This window comes from Dryobates pubescens, chromosome Z, assembly GCF_014839835.1.
Source record: "Dryobates pubescens isolate bDryPub1 chromosome Z, bDryPub1.pri, whole genome shotgun sequence".
NCBI classification, from domain to species: domain Eukaryota; kingdom Metazoa; phylum Chordata; class Aves; order Piciformes; family Picidae; genus Dryobates; species Dryobates pubescens.
In genome coordinates, this window is record NC_071657.1 from 120,736,970 (window position 1) to 120,755,736 (window position 18,767).

The 18,767-nt window shown below is 57.8% G+C and overlaps 1 protein-coding gene across 1 annotated transcript in view; it reads right to left on the minus strand.

Moving 5' to 3' along the window:
* The window catches only part of SND1 (staphylococcal nuclease and tudor domain containing 1), an 88,442-nt gene that overhangs the window by 49,273 nt on the left and 20,402 nt on the right, over positions 1 to 18,767 (minus strand). Inside the window, exons 10-11 of the mRNA XM_054177992.1 lie at positions 17,104 to 17,217; positions 2,208 to 2,297 (exon numbers count right to left, since the gene is read on the minus strand). Of these exons, the coding sequence (XP_054033967.1) occupies positions 2,208 to 2,297; positions 17,104 to 17,217 (204 nt within the window). The remainder of the gene's footprint in view (positions 1 to 2,207; positions 2,298 to 17,103; positions 17,218 to 18,767) is intronic.

Genomic DNA, 18,767 nt, shown 5'->3' on the forward strand with positions numbered 1-18,767 from the left:
CCAGGCATGGGGACTCCACCACTTCCACCTTGCCAAGCCTCAAGGGGACGAAACTGTGCCTCACAACCCAACCTAAAGCCTCCTCTGGCACCTTCTGCCCCTCGAAACTTCCCCCAGCTGCCTTCTCAGCACCTCCTGCCCGCTGTGGGTGGCACAGTGCCCGGGGCACAGCCGGAGCAGATGCAGCAGGAGCTGGCACCCTGAGGACAGGAGGGCAGCTGAGGACAGGTGGCTGGTTGAAGCCACCAGAAAAATGCCTCCTCGTGCCAGGATGAGAGCAGCCAAGGTTGGGCACGGATCCGGGCAAGGGTTGCCACCTTGTGGCAGGTGGGCACAAGAAGGTGACAGCCCCAGAGGAACCAGGGGAAGGTCTTCTCCTGCAGCTTGGAGAAGGTGCTGCTTGCCTTGGGAGGGGTACTTCCAGGCCCACAACTCCTAAAAGTGCAGCTCCCTCTAGTGTCACACCAACCCTGGAGAGATGCCACCAGCAGGAAAAGTCACTGCTGTGTGGGGACAGTGGCCGTGAGGAGGTCCTCAGGTGCACCCACAAAGAGGGTCCCCACCATGCCAGGACAGCACCCACAAGACAAGGTCACCACTCAGCAAGGACATCACCCATAAGGAGGTCCTCAGGATGCAGGGACAGCACCCATGGAGAGGGTCACCATGGCACAAGGACATCAAACAGGAGGGCCCCCATGGCACAGGGACAGCACCATGAGGAGATCTCCAGAGCAGAAGTCCATCACCCATGATGGGGAGCTCCAGGGTGCAGGGACAGCACCCAAGGGGAGGGAGGGTCACCATGGCACAATGGGGACAACCCCTGCCCTGCTCCTGCTGGCCACACCACTGCTGATCCCAGCCAGCCTGCTGGTAGCCTTCTTGGCCACCTGGGCACACCCCTGGCTCATCTCCAGCCACTGCTGTCACCAACCCTGCCTGGTCCTTCTCCACCCTTTCCAGCCTGCAGCATTCATGAGGTTCTTGTGACCCAACACTTGGCCTTGGTGAACCTCTTCCCAGCAGCTCAACCTGGCCAGGTCCCCCTGCAGATCCCCCAGCTCCCCAGCAGGTCACCATCCCACCCAGCCTGGTGTCACCTGCAAGCTGACTGAAGGTCTCTCAGTGCCCTCATGCAGACCACTGATGAAGACATCACACAGAACCAGCCCCAGTGCTAAGCCCTGGGGACCACCACTGCTGACCAGCCACCCACTGGAGTGAACTCCATCCACCACCACCCTTGGGGCCCAACCATCACCCAGAGAAGAGTCCCTGATGTGCTTCCAAGAAGCCAAGGACCCTTCATACTCCCTCATCCCATCCACCATTCCTTCAAAGACCTTGGAGAAGTGCTCCAGGAGAAGAGAGAGAAGAAGAAAATGGCCCAGGACCATCCTGAAGAGGACACCACAACCCCTCCTGAAGGCCCACCTCCAAAGAAGCTCCATTTTGGAGCCACCCTGAAATACCCAGGTCAACCATGAGGTTCACATGGCAGGGCAGACATGGGAAGGACCACCTCCAAGACCTTCCATCAAGACCTTCCCCAAGGATGATGAGGCAAGACATAGGATAGGAATAGAATAGAATAGGATAGAATAGGATAGAATAGGATAGGATAGGATAGGATAGGATAGGATAGAATAGAATAGAATAGAATAGAATAGAATAGAATAGAATAGAATAGAATAGAATAGAATAGAATAGACCAGACCAGGTTGGAAAAGACCTTTGAGATCATCAATTCCAACCTATCACTCAGCACCACCTAATCAACTAAACCATGGCACCAAACACCCATCCAGTCTCTTCATAAACACCTCCAGGGATGGTGACTCCACCACCTGCCTGGGCAGCACATTCCAATGGCCAACAACTCTCTCTATGAAGAACTTCTCCTCACCTCCAGCCTAAACCTCCCCTGGCACAGCTTGAGACTGTGTCCTCTTGTTCTGGTGCTGGTTGCCTGGGAGAAGAGACCAACCCCCACCTGGCTCCAACCTCCCTTCAGGTAGTTGTAGACAGCAAGAAGCTCTCCCCTGAGCCTCCTCTTCTCCAGGCTAAGCAACCCCAGCTCCCTCAGCCTCTCCTCACAGGGCTGTGCTCCAAACCCCTCCCCACTTTGTTGCCCTTCTCTGGACACCTCCCAGCAGCTCAGCATCTGCCCCAGGCTTGGTCACCACCCTGGGTCTGCTCCATACCTTCTTGCCGATGAGCTTCTTGCGCAGGAACTCGCGGGCCTCAAACATGTAGGGAATGTCGTAGAGGGGCCGCAGCTTCCTGTTCTTGTCCTGCAGAGGAGACACAGAGGGGACACTGGTCAGAGGAACCCACCAGAGCCACCAGGAGATGGACAGCATCGAGTCATGGAACCGTGGAATCAGTCATGGAATGATTTCAGCTGGAGATGTTGAAGACCATCAAGTCCAAGCCTTAACCCAGCACTGCCAGGGCACCACCAAATCATCTCCACCAGCACCACACCTCCAGGGCTTTCGAGCCCCTCCAGGCATGGGGACTCCACCACTGCCCTGCACAGCCTGGGCCAGGCATTGACAACCCTCAGGGGGCGGAAAGTGTTCCTCATGTCCAACCTCAACCTTCCTTGGGGCAACTTGAGTTCTTTTCCTCTTGTTCCATCATTTAGAAGACCTGGATGTCCTCCTGGCTCCAGCCTCCTTTCAGGGAGTTGTAGAGAGCCAGAAGGTCTCCCCTCAGCCTCCTTTTCTCCAGGCTCAACACTCCCAGGTCCCTCAGGGGCTTCTCACAACTTCTCCAGACCCTTCCCCAGCTTTGTTGTCCTCTCTAGACCTGCTCCAGCCCCTCAATGCCCTTCATGCCACACTTGGTCCATGGAAGCTGAGTCCTCATGAGGTGGGACCACCCCCAAGAAGAAGCACCAGTGATGGCATCATCCTTGTCATGGAGGCAACCCAACACACCTTCCCATGGCGTGCCAGGACCCATGGCCATGCCACATTGACCCCAGAGGAGGTGGAGAGGTGGAAGCTGAGCCCTCACCAAAAGGGGCCATCAGCATGGTCACTGCAGAGAGGGTGACATCCCCTGGGGTGGCATCATCCTTGCCAAGAAGCAGCCACCCCCCCCACGCCACAGTGGCAGCCGTGGCAGCAGCTGGCAAAGCGATGGCTGATAGCTCACTGTGCTTGTGAAGCTGCTGAGAAACCCAGACCCCTTCCAGAACCCTCAGCAGAAGTTCAGAAGTCCCTGAGCTGTGCCAGGAGGAGACCATCTGCACTGTCCAACACATCTCACCCCAGAGCTGCTACCCTGTCAGCCCCCATTCCATCCCAGCCTGCTGCCTGCTGGAAATGATCTTGCATGGCAGAGGAGAACGTGGCCCAGGAGATGGCTCTGGGAAGCTGTTCAAGAGGAGGACACGTGGGGTTTGGAGGCTTGGCACATCCAGATGAAAACTCAATCTACCAGAGAGAACATTGACCAAAGCCTACAGTGGTCAACCACCCAGGTCAAGGGAGGCTCTCCTCCCCCTCTACTCTGCCCTGCTGAGCCCACAGCTGGACAACTGGGTCCAGTTCTGGACTCCCAGTTCCAGAGAGACTGGGAGCTACTGGAGAGAGTCCAGTGGAGGCTGGGATGCTGCTGAGGGGCCTGGAGCATCTCTGTGAGGAGGAAAGGCTGAGAGCCCTGGGGCTGTTGAGCCTGGAGAAGAGCAGCCTGAGAGGGGATCTGCTCAATGCTCAGCAAGAGCTAAAGGAGCTGGGGGAAGCAAGAGGATGTGTCCAGACTCTTGTCAGTGGTGCCCAGGGACAGCACAAGGGGCAACAAGCACCAGCTGTAACCCAGGAGGTTCCATCAGGAGCAACTTGTTGGCTGTGAGGGTGATGGAGCCCTGGAGCAGGCTGCCCAGAGAGGTTGTGGAGTCTCCTTGTCTGGAGAGCTTCCAACCCCCCCTGGCCATTGTGATGCTGGGCAAGCTGCTGGGGGTGCCCTGCTGGAGCAGTGAGGTTGGACTGGATGAGCTCCAGAGGTCTCTTGCCACCCCTCCACGCTGGGATTTTGGTATTCTATGGTTCTGTGATGCTCCCAGCCAGCTCTTCCAGCCTCCACTGGACTCTCTCCAGTAGCTCCCAGTCTCTCTGGAACTGGGGAGCCCAGCACTGGACCCAGTTCCCCCGCTGTGGTCCCACCAGGGCAGAGTAGAGGGGGAGGAAATTCTCACCTGCCCTGCTGGCCACACTCCTCTTATGCCCCCCAGGACACCATTGGCCTTCTCAGCCACAGGTGTACCTTGCTGGTTCATGGTGACCTTATTGCCCCTCACCACTCCCAGGTCCTTCTCCTTGGAGCTGCTTCCCAGCAGGCCACCCCTCCCCTGTACTGGAGCAGGAGGCTGCTCCACCACAGGAGTAGAACCCTCCACTTGCCCTGGCTGAACCTCATGAGGTTCCTCTCCACCCAACCTTCCAGCCTGGCCAGCACTGGCTGGATGGCAGCAGACTGGGGTGTCACCAGTCCTCCCAGTTTGCCATCTGGAGCAGCATTTTTGGTTGATCTGCTCACAAGGAAGGAAAAGGGCACAATTCAGCCCCAAAATCTTGGCTGTAGACCCTGAACAACCATGGGTGTGGAATCTCCCTCTCTGGAGAGCTTCCAACCCCACCTGGGCGCTGTGATCCTGGGCAGGCTGCCGTGGGTGCCTCTGCTGGAGCAGGGGGGGTGGACTGGATGAGCTCCAGAGGTTCCTTCCCACCACCCCCCCCACCATGCTGGGCTTGTGTGATCAACCATTCAGAAAGTAATTAAAGTCGTTAATTAGCCTCAGTCAATTAAAGGTTGGAGGCGAGGAAGTTGTTTAATTAATGAGGAAGTCTAGGTGTGGAGCATCACCCTGGGAGATGGTGGAGGAGGAGAAGGTAGAACCTGCAGCCTCCCTCCAGGGCTGTGTTCTGCACCCATGGAGGAGCAACCTCTTGCTCCAGTACAGGGGGGGGTGGCCTGCTGGGAAGCAGCTCCAAGGAGAAGGACCTGGGAGTGGTGAGGGGCAATAAGGTCACCATGAACCAGCAAGGTACACTTGTGGCTGAGAAGGCCAATGGTGTCCTGGGGGGCATAAGAGGAGTGTGGCCAGCAGGGCAGGTGAGAATTTCCTCCCCCTCTACTCTGCCCTGGTGGGACCACAGCTGGGGAACTGGGTCCAGTGCTGGGCTCCCCAGTTCCAGAGAGACTGGGAGCTACTGGAGAGAGTCCAGTGGAGGCTGGAAGAGCTGGCTGGGAGCATCACAGAACCATAGAATACCAAAATCCCAGCGTGGAGGGGTGGCAAGAGACCTCTGGAGCTCATCCAGTCCAACATCACTGCTCCAGCAAGGTCACCCCCAGCAGCTTGCCCAGCATCACAACGTCCAGGTGGGGCTGGAAGCTCTCCAGACAAGGAGACTGCACAACCTCTCTGGGCAGCCTGCTCCAGGGCTCCACCACCCTCACAGCCAACAAACTGCTCCTGATGGAACCTCCTGGGTTACAGCTGGTGCTTGTTGCCCCTTGTGCTGTCCCTGGGCACCACTGACAAGAGTCTGGACACATCCTCTTGCCCCCCCCAGCTCCTTTAGCTCTTGCTGAGCATTGAGCATATACCCTCTGCAGCAATGTGGCATCAATGTGGCCTCAAGAAAGCCAAGGGTCTCCTGGGGAGCATGAAGAAGAGTGTGGCCAGCAGTCAGGGGAGGCTCTCTTCCCCCTCTACTCTGCCCTGCTGAGGCCACAGCTGGACAACTGGGTCCAGTTCTGGGCTCCCCAGTTTCAGAGAGACTGGGAGCTACTGGACAGAGTCCAGTGGGGGCTGGGAAGCTAATGAGGGGCCTGGAGCATCTCTGTGAGGAGGAAAGGCTGAGAGCCCTGGGGCTGTTGAGCCTGGAGGAGAGCAGCCCCAGAGGGGATGGAAACCCTTCCAAGACTCCAGCTGGTGGAACAGAGGCCAGAAGCTCCCAACACCCCCTGGCTCCTGCTGACCTCATCGGCTTCCAGCTCACGGTGGGACCACCGGAGGAGGGGGGAGGAAGCTCTCCCCATCTCCACCACAGCAATTAGAGAAGCTCATTAACAGGCAAGCAATTAGCAGAGCAAATGAAGTCAGAGCACCATGCCTGGCTGAGCCGCTCAGGGCGGCGAGGAGAAGAGGTGGAGATCGCCAGCTGCCACCCTCCGTGGCTTGGAGCACTGCCCACGGCACCCCCCACACCACCCCCAAGCCTGGCTGGGGGACAAAGAAGACCCCAAAAGACCTCACAGTGGGGGAGAGTTGACCCCATTGCAGAGGCTGCTCAGCTGGGGATGGGAGATGGATCCAACCTGCAGCTGAGTGAGAGGAACCCTTGGAGAACATCTGGGGCTCTTCTCCAACCAAGGTGATGGTGGGAGGGGGGAGGTGGTTCAGCAGCAGGGTCAGAATCGTGGAATCACAGCATGGTTTGGGTTGGAAGAGACCTTGAAGACCATCAGGGTATATGCCAAGGCCAAAGCCACCATGATTCAGTCATGGAATCGTGGAAATGTTTAGCTTGGAGGAGATCTTCAATATGATGGAGTCCAACCCTCAATTCAGCACTGCCAGGTCACCACCAAACTGTCCTGCAGCATGCTTTGGGCCTCTCACTCCAAGGACACTGAGGGGCTGGAGCAGGTCCAGAGAAGGGCAACAAAGCCGGGGAAGGGTCTGGAGAAGAAGCTGGAGAACTTGTGAGGAGCAGCTGAGGGGTCTAAGGGGTTTTAGCCTTGAGGGAAAAAGGCTGAGGGGAGACCTTCCGGCTCTCCACAACTCCCTGAGAGGAGCCTGCAGCCAGGTGGGCATCAGAGTCTTCTCTCAAGTGATGGGACAAGAGGAAATGTCTTCAGGTTGCCCCAGGGGATGTTCAGGTTTGCCATGAGGAACAATCTCTGCCCCTTGAGGGCTGCCCAGGCCTGGCCCAGGCTGCCCAGGGCAGTGGTGGAGTCCCCATCCCTGGAGGGCTTTCAAAGCTGTAGAGGTGTGGTGCTGAGGGCCATGGTTGGGTGGTGCCCTGGCAGGGCTGGGGCAAGGGCTGGACTTGATGGGCTTCAAGACCTCTTCCAAGCCTCGCTCCCATGACTGGTGCCTTTGATCTTGGCTACACCCAAGCTGGGTTTTGAGGTGTGGACACTCGTGCCCTGCCCCATGTGCTGCTCCATCAACCATGAGGAACCCCAAGGTGAGCAGGAATGGCCCCTGGGACAGATTGTCCCACGTTCTGGGATGGCTCAGCATCTCCTGCTGCATCTCACCCTGAAGGCACCAGCTGCAGCTTCTGTCCCTGAAAGCTCAGCAAGCAAGGATAGGTTCTTGGAAGGACACCAGGATGGCTTCCTGGAGGGACATGTCCCTGCCCATGCCACCTCCCCAGTGATGCCATGTCCCTGCCAGTGCCACTCTCCTGCCTCTGCCACATCTCTGCCTTTGCCACCTCCCTGCCTGTGTCACCTCCCTGCTTCTGCCATGTCCCTGCCTCTGCCACCTCCCTGCCTCTGCCATGTCTGCCTTTGTCACCTCTCTTTGTCACCTCCCTGCCTCTGCCACGTGTCTGCCTTTGCCACCTCCCTGCCTCTGCCACGTGTCTGCTTCTGCCTTGTCCCTGCCTGTGCCGCATCGCTGCCTGTGCCACCTCCCTGCCTCTGCCATGTCCCTGCCATTGCCACCTCCCCACCTGTGCCACCCTCCTGCCTCTGCCAGCACTCTGCCTGTGCCACATCCCTTCCCAAGCCACTTCCCTGCCTGTGCCACATCCTTACCCACAGCATGTCCCCCCCTGTGTCATCTTCTTGCCTCTGCCACCTCCCTGCTGCTGCCACCTCCTTCCCTGTCCCCTGCCACCTTTCTGCCAGCCACCAGCACCAAGCATCTTCCTCATTTCCAAGGAGGTGGTCTCAGGGATGCTCTGGGAACAGGACTGGGATGGTGACCACCATGATGATGATGATGGTAACGGTGCCAGTGCCACCTCAAGCTGTCTCCTCCCTTCCCGAGGGGCACAATGCCAGCTCCATCCCTCAAAGCCTTTTTGCTCCCCCCCCAGCCCCCTCCCTTCCCAGCCCTGCCTGTGCCATGTCCTAGTTTTCCTCCTGCTGCTTTTCTTCTCTCCCAGTCACGTGCTGGATGCAGCTTCATCTGCTGCTGGTCTCTCCAGCTGCTCCCACCAGTTAGAAACCAGCCCCCCCGCCATGCCCATCCCAGTTGGCACTGGGACCTGCTGGTGCAGCAGGATGAAGGTTGTGGATTAATTAATTGCCCAGGAGAAGGGATGAGGTTGGATTCCTCCCCACTATCCCACCTCATCCCATGACAGTGACCCCCCCCAAGCTGGTGAGGTGGCATCTGCCTGGGGTTAACCACCACATGGGGGCCTCCAGTCCCTCACTTGGGGGTCTCCAGTGATGGACTGAAACTGGGGCTTATGGTGGGGGTTGGAAAAGGTGGGGAACCCTTTCCATACCCCCCATGATCCCTTCTCATATCCTACCCCATTCCATGCTCCAAAGGGACCCCCAAGCTGGTGAGGTGGCATCAGCCTGGGGTCAAGTATCACATGGGGGCCTCCAGTCCATCACTCGGGGGTCTCCGGTGAAGGACTGAAACTGGGGCTTATGGTGGGGGTTGGAGAAGGGGGGGAAACCCCTTCCCATCTCCCACCCCATCCCATGCTCCCAAGGGACCTTGGTGACCCCCAAGCTGGTGAGGTGGCATCAGCCAGGGGTTAACCTTGGGGTCTTCAAGCTCATCACTGAGGGGGCTTCCAGTGATGGACTGAAACTGGGGTTAATGGTGGAGGTTGGAAAAGGGGGGTGAGCCCTTCCCACACCCTCTACCATCCCTTCCCATATCCCACCCCATCCCATGCTCCAAAGGGACCCTGGTGATCACCAAGCTGCTGAGATGGCATCAACCAGGGGTTAACCATCACGCTGGGAGCGCTCCAGTTACGGTCTGGAACTGGGGGACACGACGTCTCAAGGGCACCTCCAAGCTGGCAGCACCTTTGCCACCTCTGGACCTCCATCACCACCTGGACCCTGCTGTGGTGTTGGGCTGGAATTTCTCCCTACCCAGAGCTGACCCAAGCTGGTGTCCTCACCTCCACCTCTTCCACCTCCTTCTCCTCCTCCTCCTCCTGCTCTCAGCTTGATTTCAGAGCTTTCTTCAAAACAACAACAGCTGCTGCCTGAGGGTCCAAGCTTGGCTGCTCCAGCTTCCAGCCTGGAGCTATGAAGTCATCACAGCATGGGTTGGGTTGGAAGAAATCTTTAAGGTCATCTAGCCCAACCCTTATCCAGCACTGCCAGGTCACCACCAGACCATGGCCCTCAGCACCACACCTCCAGGGCACTGAAACACCTCCAGGGATGAGGACTCCACCACTGCCCTGGGCAGCCTGCTACAGAGAAGCTCCTCATGAAGAAGGCTTCCCAGAAGCTGGTTCCTCACAAACCTACAATCACTGGCTTCATTTTCCAGTGCCACCAGGGTGACCTTCCCAGGCAGGACCTTAATTGCAGGGTCCACCATCTCCATGGCATGATCTCCAAGCTCCTCTCTAATTTAGTGCAATTTAACCATCAATGGAGGCTTGACAGCAGCTGCTTAAGGAGGTCAGGAGGTCACAGCTCTCCATTCTCTTGCCAGCAGCTTCCTGAGCAGATCAGGAGGTCGCAGCTTCACTTTCTCATCAGCTTTTCACACGTGCACCCAGAAGACCCACAACCACTTGGCACCTCCTCAGTGACAACCAGGAGGAGGATGGGACCAGCAGGGAGCTGCAATCAGGAGGATGGAGCCAGAGTTGCATCTTCTTCCTGGCTCCATGTTCCTCCCGGCTGCACCTTCCTCCCCGTGACACGGTCCCCAGAGCCACAGCTCTTGCCTGTGGCCATGAACCTGCTGTCACCTAGACCAGCAGCAGCTGCTCCCTAACTGCTGACAAGCTCCTGCCCAGCTCCCCAGAGGGACATCAGGGCTGGCAGGTTGTCCACAATCCTACCACCACCCTGCCCTTTGCTCCCCCACCTTTCTCCTGTGTGTTTTACAGCTTCAGGGTAAAGGGTTTTGGGTTGGGTTTTTTGCTGCTCTCCAAGCCATGAGCAATGTTCTGGGGGCTGGAATCCATACAGGAATCCAACTGTGCCAGCTTGGATTCATGCAGCACGGAGCAGGCAGCATCCCTGGTCCCAGCAGATCCCTCAGGAGCCAAGTTCCAGCTGTGCCATGGTACTTTGTACATTGGCTTTCAACCAGCAGGACAAAAAAGCCTCCTGAGGTAAACCACCACTATTTTATCAGGAGCCTGGATCAGCCTGAAGAGCCCCCAGAACCTCCCACCTTGTAGTGGAGCACCTTGAGTTGGATCTCAACCACCTGCAGTCCAGGATGAGCTCCCAAACTATCAGGAGAAGGAAGAATGGAAGGTCTGGAGCAGCTTGAAGACCTGAAACAGCCTGAAGAGCCCCCTAACCCCCCACCACCTCCAGATGGGAGCACCTTGACTTGGGAGTCCAGGATGAGCTCTCAACCTCTTCCTCTGCCACCTTGGAAAGCCCTCAGGAGAAGGAGAAGGGAACAGCAAAGAGATGTGCAAGCAAATCATTTCTCTACTGAACAAACCATGCTGCCCTGAGGGCTGAACCAAGGTTCAGGAGAAGATGCTGACTCCATCTGCCTTCCTCTCCTGGAGGTGCTCTTGTAGCTCTGCTGAAATATGGATGAAGGAACTCCAAGTGCTCCCAAGCACGGCCTGCTGTCCCCAGCTGCTCTGCCAGTGTTTAGACCTCATTAAAGTCCAAAGCTCCAAGCACTTAAAGCTCCAGCAGGACCTCCATCCAAGCTAACAATCAGGTCACTTACACCAAGCGTGGCTGAGCCACCATGATCCTTGTAAGCAGAACTGAAGCACCACCAGACACTGAGGAGTTCCTGGGGGTTGTTCCTCATCCATCTTTTATCATCCTTGAGTGGAGAGGAAGCTCTGTGTGTGTGTGTGTGTGTCCTTACAAACCTCTGCTTGAAACAAAACAAACCAAGCCACCAACAAAAAAGAACAACCAAGATCTGACTGAGGGAGCTGAGGCTGTTTGGTCTGGAGAGGAGAAGGCTCCACGGAGACCTTACTGTGGCCTTCCAGTACCTGAAGGGGGCTACAAGAAAGCTGGGGAGGGACATTTTATGGTGTCTGGGAGTGACAGGACTGAGGGAAATGGAACAAAACTAGAAGTGGGTAGATTCAGATTGGATGTTAGGAAGAAGTTCTTCCCCGTGGGGGTGGTGAGACACTGGCACAGGTTGCCCAGGGAGGTGGGGGAAGCCTCATCCCTGGAGGTTTATAAGGCCAGGCTGGATGTGGCTCTGAGCAGCCTGATCTAGTGTGAGGAGTCCCTGCCCATGGCAGGGGGGTTGGAACTGGATGATCCTTGAGGTCCCTTCCTAACAATTCTGTGATTCTATCTACTCCTGCTCCACGTGGGTGAGGCTGAATCTCAACACTGCTCAGCCCTCCACTTGGCTCCACCACAAGGATGGGTGGGGTGGGAAGGGAGTCCAACCCCTCTGCAGCCAGCAGGGAGGTCTGCAGCTAGAGCAGGTTGCTCAGAGCCCCAAACAACCTGACCTGGAATGGTTCCAGGGATGGGACATCTCCCACCTCTCTGGGCAAGCTGGGCCAGGGTCTCATCACCCTCAGTGTGGAGGACATCTTCTCTCCACTCTGAAAGTCCTCACTGAGTTCCAACCATCACCCCTTGTCCTGTTACCACAGGCCCTGTTCAAAAGTCTGTCCCCAGCTTTCTTCCAAGTCCTGAAAAGCCACTAGAAGGTCACCCTGAGCCTTCTCTCCAGGCTGAACAGCCCCAACACTCTCAGCCTGGCCTCACAGCAGAGGGCTTCCAGCTCTGCCATCACTGCCGCGGCCTCTGGATGGATCGGACTGGTATCATCTCAACCTTGCTGAGGGTGCCCTCACAGAGTCTCAGCATGGGCTGGGGTGGAAGAGATCCTGAAGCCCATCCAGTCCAACCCTTAACCCAGCACTGCCAGGGCACCACCAAATCATGGCCTTCAGCACCACATCTCCACAGCTCTGAAAGCCCTCCAGGGATGGGGACTGCACCACTGCCCAGGGTAGCCTGGGCCAGGCCTGGACAACCCTCAAGGGGCAGAAATTGTTCCTCATGGCCAACCTGAATCTCCCCTGGGGCAACCTGAAGACATTCCCTCTTGTCCCATTATGTGGGAGAAGACCTTGATGGATGCTTGGCTCCAGCCTCCTGCCAAGGAGTTGTAGAGAGCCAGAAGGTCTGCCCTCAGCCTTCTTTTCTCCAGGCTCAACAATCCCAGGTCCCCCAGCTGCTCCTCCAAGTTCTCCAGACCCCTCTCCTTCTCCAGACTCAGGGTCACAAAGGAAAAGGTACCAGGGAAGCCCAGGTAGACCTCAAGCAACATCCAAGGATTTCCACAGCTCTGAGGATCTCCTGAGCAGGCAGAAGCCTCAGATCCACCACCTCACCACTACCCACAGCAGTCACCATAACCACCATTACTCATCCCCTCACCCAGCCACCTCCAGGGGGCTTTGGAAAGCCAAGTGGAGCCCTTGGCTCCTCAGCCAACATTCTGAGATGCTCCTCAGCCAACGTTTCACCTCCACCAGCAGGCTCCCACCACCCCAGCAGCGTGCTGAGCTGAAATCTGCCAGAAGATCCTCTGCAGGGACAGGAGGAACCCAGCCAGGTTCACACCTAAGGCTCCAGCTCCCTGCCAAGCCACCCTCTCTCCAAAATCCAGCTCTGGAGGAGCATCAGGCAGGCACCTGCCAACCATCTGTTGAGCAGAAGTCCCCAAGCTCAGCACTGAGACAGAGAGTTGAGCAGGAAGAGGCAGCCACAGGCACTCCAGGTTCCCAGCACAAGCCTTTGTGCAGCAGCAGGGAGCTCCACAATACGACAGCGCTGGAAGCAAGAGCTCCTTTCCAGGGATGGAGCAGTTGGGGTTCCTCAAAAGAGGTCTGATGGGACCTTCCCTCAGCACCTCCTCTCCCAGAGCTCCAGCAGGGTAAGGAAAACAGCTCCAACAGCAGCAGAATGGTTGGACTTGATCTCTGGTGGTGTTTGGTCAATGGTTGGACCAGCTGATGCTTGGGGGTGTGAAGTCAATGGGTGGACTTATGACCTTAAAGGTCATGTCCAACCAAAGGGATTCTATGCTTCTAAACCAAACAGCTTGAGGGGTCTGGGCTGCCCTTGACCTCAAAGTCAGAGAATCTCCAAATCCCAGCATGGTGGTGGTGGGAAGGCAGTTCTGGGGCTCAGCAAGTCCAACCTCACTGCTCCAGCAGGGCACCCACAGCAGCTTGCCCAGGGTCACAATGGCCAGGGGGGGTTGGAAGCTCTCCAGACAAGGAGACTGCACAACCTCTCTGGGCAGCCTGCTCCAGGGCTCCACCACCCTCACAGCCAACAAACTGCTCCTGATGGAACCTCCTGGGTTCCAGTCTGTGGCCATTGACCCTTGTCCTGTCCCTGGGCACCACTGACAAGAGTCTGGACACAGCCTCTCGCCCCCCACAGCTCCTTCAGCTCTTGCTGAGCATTCATCAGATCCCCTCCGGGGCTGCTCTTCTCCAGGCTCAACAGCCCCATGGCTCTCAGCCTTTCCTCCTCACAGAGATTCTCCAGGCCCCTCAGCAGCATCCCATCCTCCACTGGACTCTCTCCAGTAGCTCCCAGTCTCTCTGGAACTGGGAGTCCAGAACTGGACCCATTTGTCCAGCTGTGGGCTCACCAGGGCAGAACAGAAGTGGAGGAGAACCTCCCTTGACCTGCTGGCCACACTCTTCTGCACATCCCCCAGGAGACCCTTGGCCTTCTTGAGGCCACATTGCTGCCTCATGGGGACATTGCTGTCCCCCAGCACTCCCAGGTCCTTCTCGGTAAACTGGTTTCATCGTTGCTCTTCTCACCAGAGCTGCCCTCCCATGGCCACTTAACTGCAGCATCTCCTCAGGGATGCTCAAGGCTCCAGATCTCCTCCCACCCTGTTATCTAAATTGACATCTTAATTGGTGCCAGGCTGGGGCTGGTGGGAACCAAACCATGAACCTTGATTCCAGGAGGAAGCCAGGACCCAAACGCAGCCCCAGGCTGCCAGCTGGGTGTGGTTGGAGCCTGGAGGTGGCACCGAATCTCCTCTGCCCATAGGCATGGATCTTGAGGGTGCTGAGATCCCACCTGAATGCTGGGAGGAAGAGGTGGGAAGGGAGCTGGGAGTGGAGGTGACTCCTGCCTCCACTCCTGAGCTCGTCACTGCTCGGGGACTCGCAGGTCCCAGCTCCTGCCTGCGCTGCGGAGATAAGGCGGAGGTGGTGCTGGGGGAGCTCTGCCAGGACAGCCATGGGGCACCTTCTTCCAAGCTGTGTTTGCTGAGGACACCAAGCCAAGGCTTGCTGCTGGTTTCTCCTTCCTGCTGGATGGTGGCTCACGGCTGGGTCACCCACCCATCACTGACACCACCAGCAGAGTGCTGGGAGGGCTCTTGGGCAGCAACAGTCAAAGGCTGTAGGATGATGGAGTCACTGGGGGTGGAGAAGCCCTTCAAGATCATGGAGCTCAACCCTGAACCCAGCACTGCCAGGGCACCAGCACACCATGGCCCTCAGCACCACACCTCCAGGGCTTTGAAACCCCTCCGGGGATGGGGACTCCACCACTGCCCTGCACAGCCTGGGCCAGGCCTGGACAATCCTCAAGGGGCAGAAACTGTTCCTCACGGCCAACCTGAACCTCCCCTGGGGCAACCTGAACACATTTCTCCTAGTCCCATCACTTGGGAGAAGACTTTGATGCCCACCTGGCTCCAGCCTCCTTTCAGGGAGGTGTAGAGAGCCAGAAGGTCTCCCCTCAGCCTCCTTTGCTCCAGGCTCAACAACCCCAAGTCCCTCAGCTGCTCCCCACAACTTCTCCAGACCCTTCCCCAGCTTTGTTGCCCTTCTCTGCACTTCCTCCAGTCCCTCAATGTCCTTCTGGGAGTGAGGGACCCAAAACTGACCCCAGGATTGCAGGTGTGGCCTCAGCAGTGCCCAGTCCAGAGGGACAATCCCTGCCCTGCTCCTGCTGGCCACACCATTGCTGATCCAAGCCAGGCTGCTGGTGGCCTTCTTGGCCACCTTGGCACAGCCTGGCTCACCTCCAGCTGCTGCTGACTGACACCCTCCAGGTCCTTCTCCAGCAGGCAGTTTCCAGCCACTCTGCCCCAGCCCAGAGCATTCCTGGGGTCGGTGTGACCCAAGTGCAGGACTTGGCCTTGGTGACCCTCAAGCCATGCAACCAACTCCCCAGACCAGTAAGACCAGCAACCTGGCCACCACCTGGCCAGTTTTGAGGTGCTGGAGCACCTTCAGCAAGACCTCAGAGGAGGAAACCACGTCCAGCTCCTCCCTTGCCCATCAGCATTCCCGCTGGCCAAGCCCAGCAGCTCCAGACTGGCCAGGAGAAAACAGCCACCCACCTCCAAATGCCACAGTGCTGAAGCAAGGAAAAGAGGAGAGATGGCAGCTGCCTCTCTGAAGCCTCCTCAGATACCATGAATCACCCTGCATGGTGCCAGAAGTGGCATGGGGCAGCAGGGCCACCTCCCTGCCACCACTGGTGGCCTTTTGGAAGCCTCCTCAGATACCATGAATCACCCTGCATGGTGCCAGAAGTGGCATGGGGCAGCAGGGCCACCTCCCTGCCACCACTGGTGGCCTTTTGGAAGCCTCCTCAGATACCATGAATCACCCTGCACGCTGCCAGAAGTGGCACGGGGCAGCAGGGCCACCTCCCTGCCACCACTGGTGGCCTTTTGGAAGCCTCCCCAGATAACCATGAAGCACCCTGCACGCTGCCAGAAGTGGCATGGGGCAGCAGGGCCACCTCCCTGCCACCACTGGTGGCCTTTTGGAAGCCTCCCCAGATAACCATGAAGCACCCTGCACGCTGCCAGAAGTGGCATGGGGCAGCAGGGCCACCCCCCTGCCGCCACTGGTGGCCACTTCTCAGCCACCTCTTGTGGTGCCACCAGGGTGCTGACGCCAGCTTGAAGCAGCATGGAGGAGGGAGAGGCTAATCTGGGAAGTTCATCCATAATTCAGTGTGGACAACACCAGGAGACCATTCCAAGAGGGTGGAATTGCCAAGTCCTCCGTTCCCACAGCAACCTTGGCGTGGTCCCTGGTGGGCAACCAACAGCTCCTGGAGCTGTGGCACGCGGTGGTGGCACCCAGCAGCGCGGTGGCACCGACCCCAAGTGACACCCAGGGTAAAAATAGCCCTGGGAAAGCGGGGTGGGGGAGGGGTTTGAGAGATCCTGGATGAAGGCTGGACATGCCAGCTAGAAAGCTGCCTTCTGCCTTGCAGGTGGAAGCCTCCTCATCATCTCAAGAGGCTTTAGATCATGGAATCACAGCAGCATTTGGGCTGGACAAGACCTTTCAGATGGCTGAGGTCGAGGAGGAGGAGGTGGAGGATTCTCCTGGCAACGATGGGGATGCTCAGGGAGGATCTTGAGAACATCAGAGAAGGTATCACCACTCCAGCTGGTATCCAGGGTAAAAATACCCCTGGAAAAGGGGGTTTTGAGGAGCCCTGGATGAAGGTTGGACAACTCATCATGAAAACCTTGGCTTGCAGGTGGGAGCCTCATCATCCTCATCATCTCTAGAGGCTTTGTACCGTGGAAATGGTTGGGTTGGACAAGACCTTTCCCATCACGGAGGCCAAGCAGGGCTCGGGGCAAACTGAGGCAGGGAACAAGGGAGGCATTGGGTCTCCATGCAACCATCAAAGTCCATGCTCAACCCCACCCCAAGGTCTCCTGCAACCCCTGAGGTGTGGTCCCTGAGATGAAAAGTGGGGTGCCTGGCAGGGGGGTCAGGCCAAGAACCCCAATTGCCTTCTGGAGGAGCCTCAAGAGGACCAGGGACGGCCCCGGCCGCCGCCGCCGGCTGCCCGGCAGAGAGCAGAGCACCTCCCCCACGTGCCCCTGGGCTGCCCTCCCCTCCCCCCCTGCACCTCAGCCAGGGTCACCTGTGTGCTGTCCCCTTCCAGCCGAGGAGGCCTGATGCTGGAGAGGTGAATGGTTTTGTGGTCTCCAGAGCTGAGCTTCACCACGATGGCGTCGGCGTTCAGCACCTGCATCACCTGCCGCGGGAGAAGGGGGGAGGGGAGGTGAGCAGGGTGGCCCCCGACGTCCAGCACCCACCCAACCCACCCCTGCCCTTGCCCCACAGCACGGAGGGAGAAGCTCCAAGCCCGAGCTTGGTGCCTGCCTGGGTGAGCTGGAGAGAACGAGGCTCAAGGTGGGGCCCTGGGGTGCGTCCAGAGGAGTGTCCAGCAGAGCCAGGGAGGTTCTCCTTCCCCTCTGCTCTGCCCTGCTGAGACCTCACCTGGAATATTGCATCCAATTTTGGGCCTTCCAGTTCAAGAGGGACAGGGATCTGCTGGAGGGAGTCCAGTGGAGAGCTACCAGGGTGATTAAGGGACTGGAGCACTGCTCTGTGAGGAGAGGCTGAGAGCCCTGGGCTGCTTAGTCTGGAGAGGAGAAGACTGAGAGGGGATTTAATAAATGTCTATCAATATCTGAGGGCTGGGGGGCAAGAGGGAGAGGGCAGGCTCTGCTCAGTTGCACCCTGTGATAGGACAAGGGGTAATGGAGAGAAACTACAGCACAGGAGGCTCCAGCTCAACATGAGGAGGAGCTTCTTCACTGGGAGGGTCACAGAGCACTGGAGCAGGCTGCCCAGAGAGGCTGTGGAGTCTCCTTCCCTGGAGACTTTCAAGACCCATCTGGATGTGTTCCTGTGTGACCTGTGCTGGATTCTATGGTCCTGCTCTGGCAGGGGGGTTGGGCTCCATGATCTCCAGAGGTCCCTTCCAACCCCTAGCATCCTGTGAGTCTGTGGTTCTCCAAGCCTGAGATGCTCAGGTGGTCAAAACCATGCAAGGTCCCTAAACAGTGACACAGCAGCACATCACCAACCATGGGTAGTCCTCTGCTGGGGCTCAGACCTGAAGGGTTTCACTCCAGAAACCAAACTGGAGTGGGGAGTGGACCAGAGATGTCCACAAAGCTGATGGAGAGAGCACAGCTCACAGGGGAGACTCTGCCACCCCACAACCATGTCCTGCTGGGTGGCTCTTCATACACCCAAGGAGCAAATTCATTAGAGGACCTGGTAGCAAAGTCAGCTCCTGTGAGCAGGAGTTGGGTGGAGAGGAACCTCATGAGGTTCAGCCAGGGCAAGTGGAGGGTCCTGCACCCATGGAGGAACAACCTCCTGCAGCAGTACAGGGGAAGGATGAGCTGCTGGGAAGCAGCTCCAGAGAAGGACCTGGGAGTGCTGGGGGACAACAAGGTGAGCATTTTTTAGCACCACAACCTCATGGCCAAGAATATCAATGGTGTTCTGTGGGACATGAGGAAGAGTGTGGCCAGCAGGTACAAAGGAGGTTCTTCTCCCCCTCTGCTCTGCCCTGGTGAGGTCACAGTCGGAGAACTTGGTTCAGTTCTGGGCTCCCCAGCTCCAGAGAGACCAAGAGCTACTGGAGAGAGCCCAGCAAAGGCTGGGATGATGCTGAGGACCAGAGAAGGGCAGCCAAGCTGCTGAAGGGTCTGGAGAAATTGTGAGGAGCAGGTGAGAGCCCTGGGGTTGTTGAGCCTGGAGAAGAGCAGCCTGAGAGGGGACCTGCTC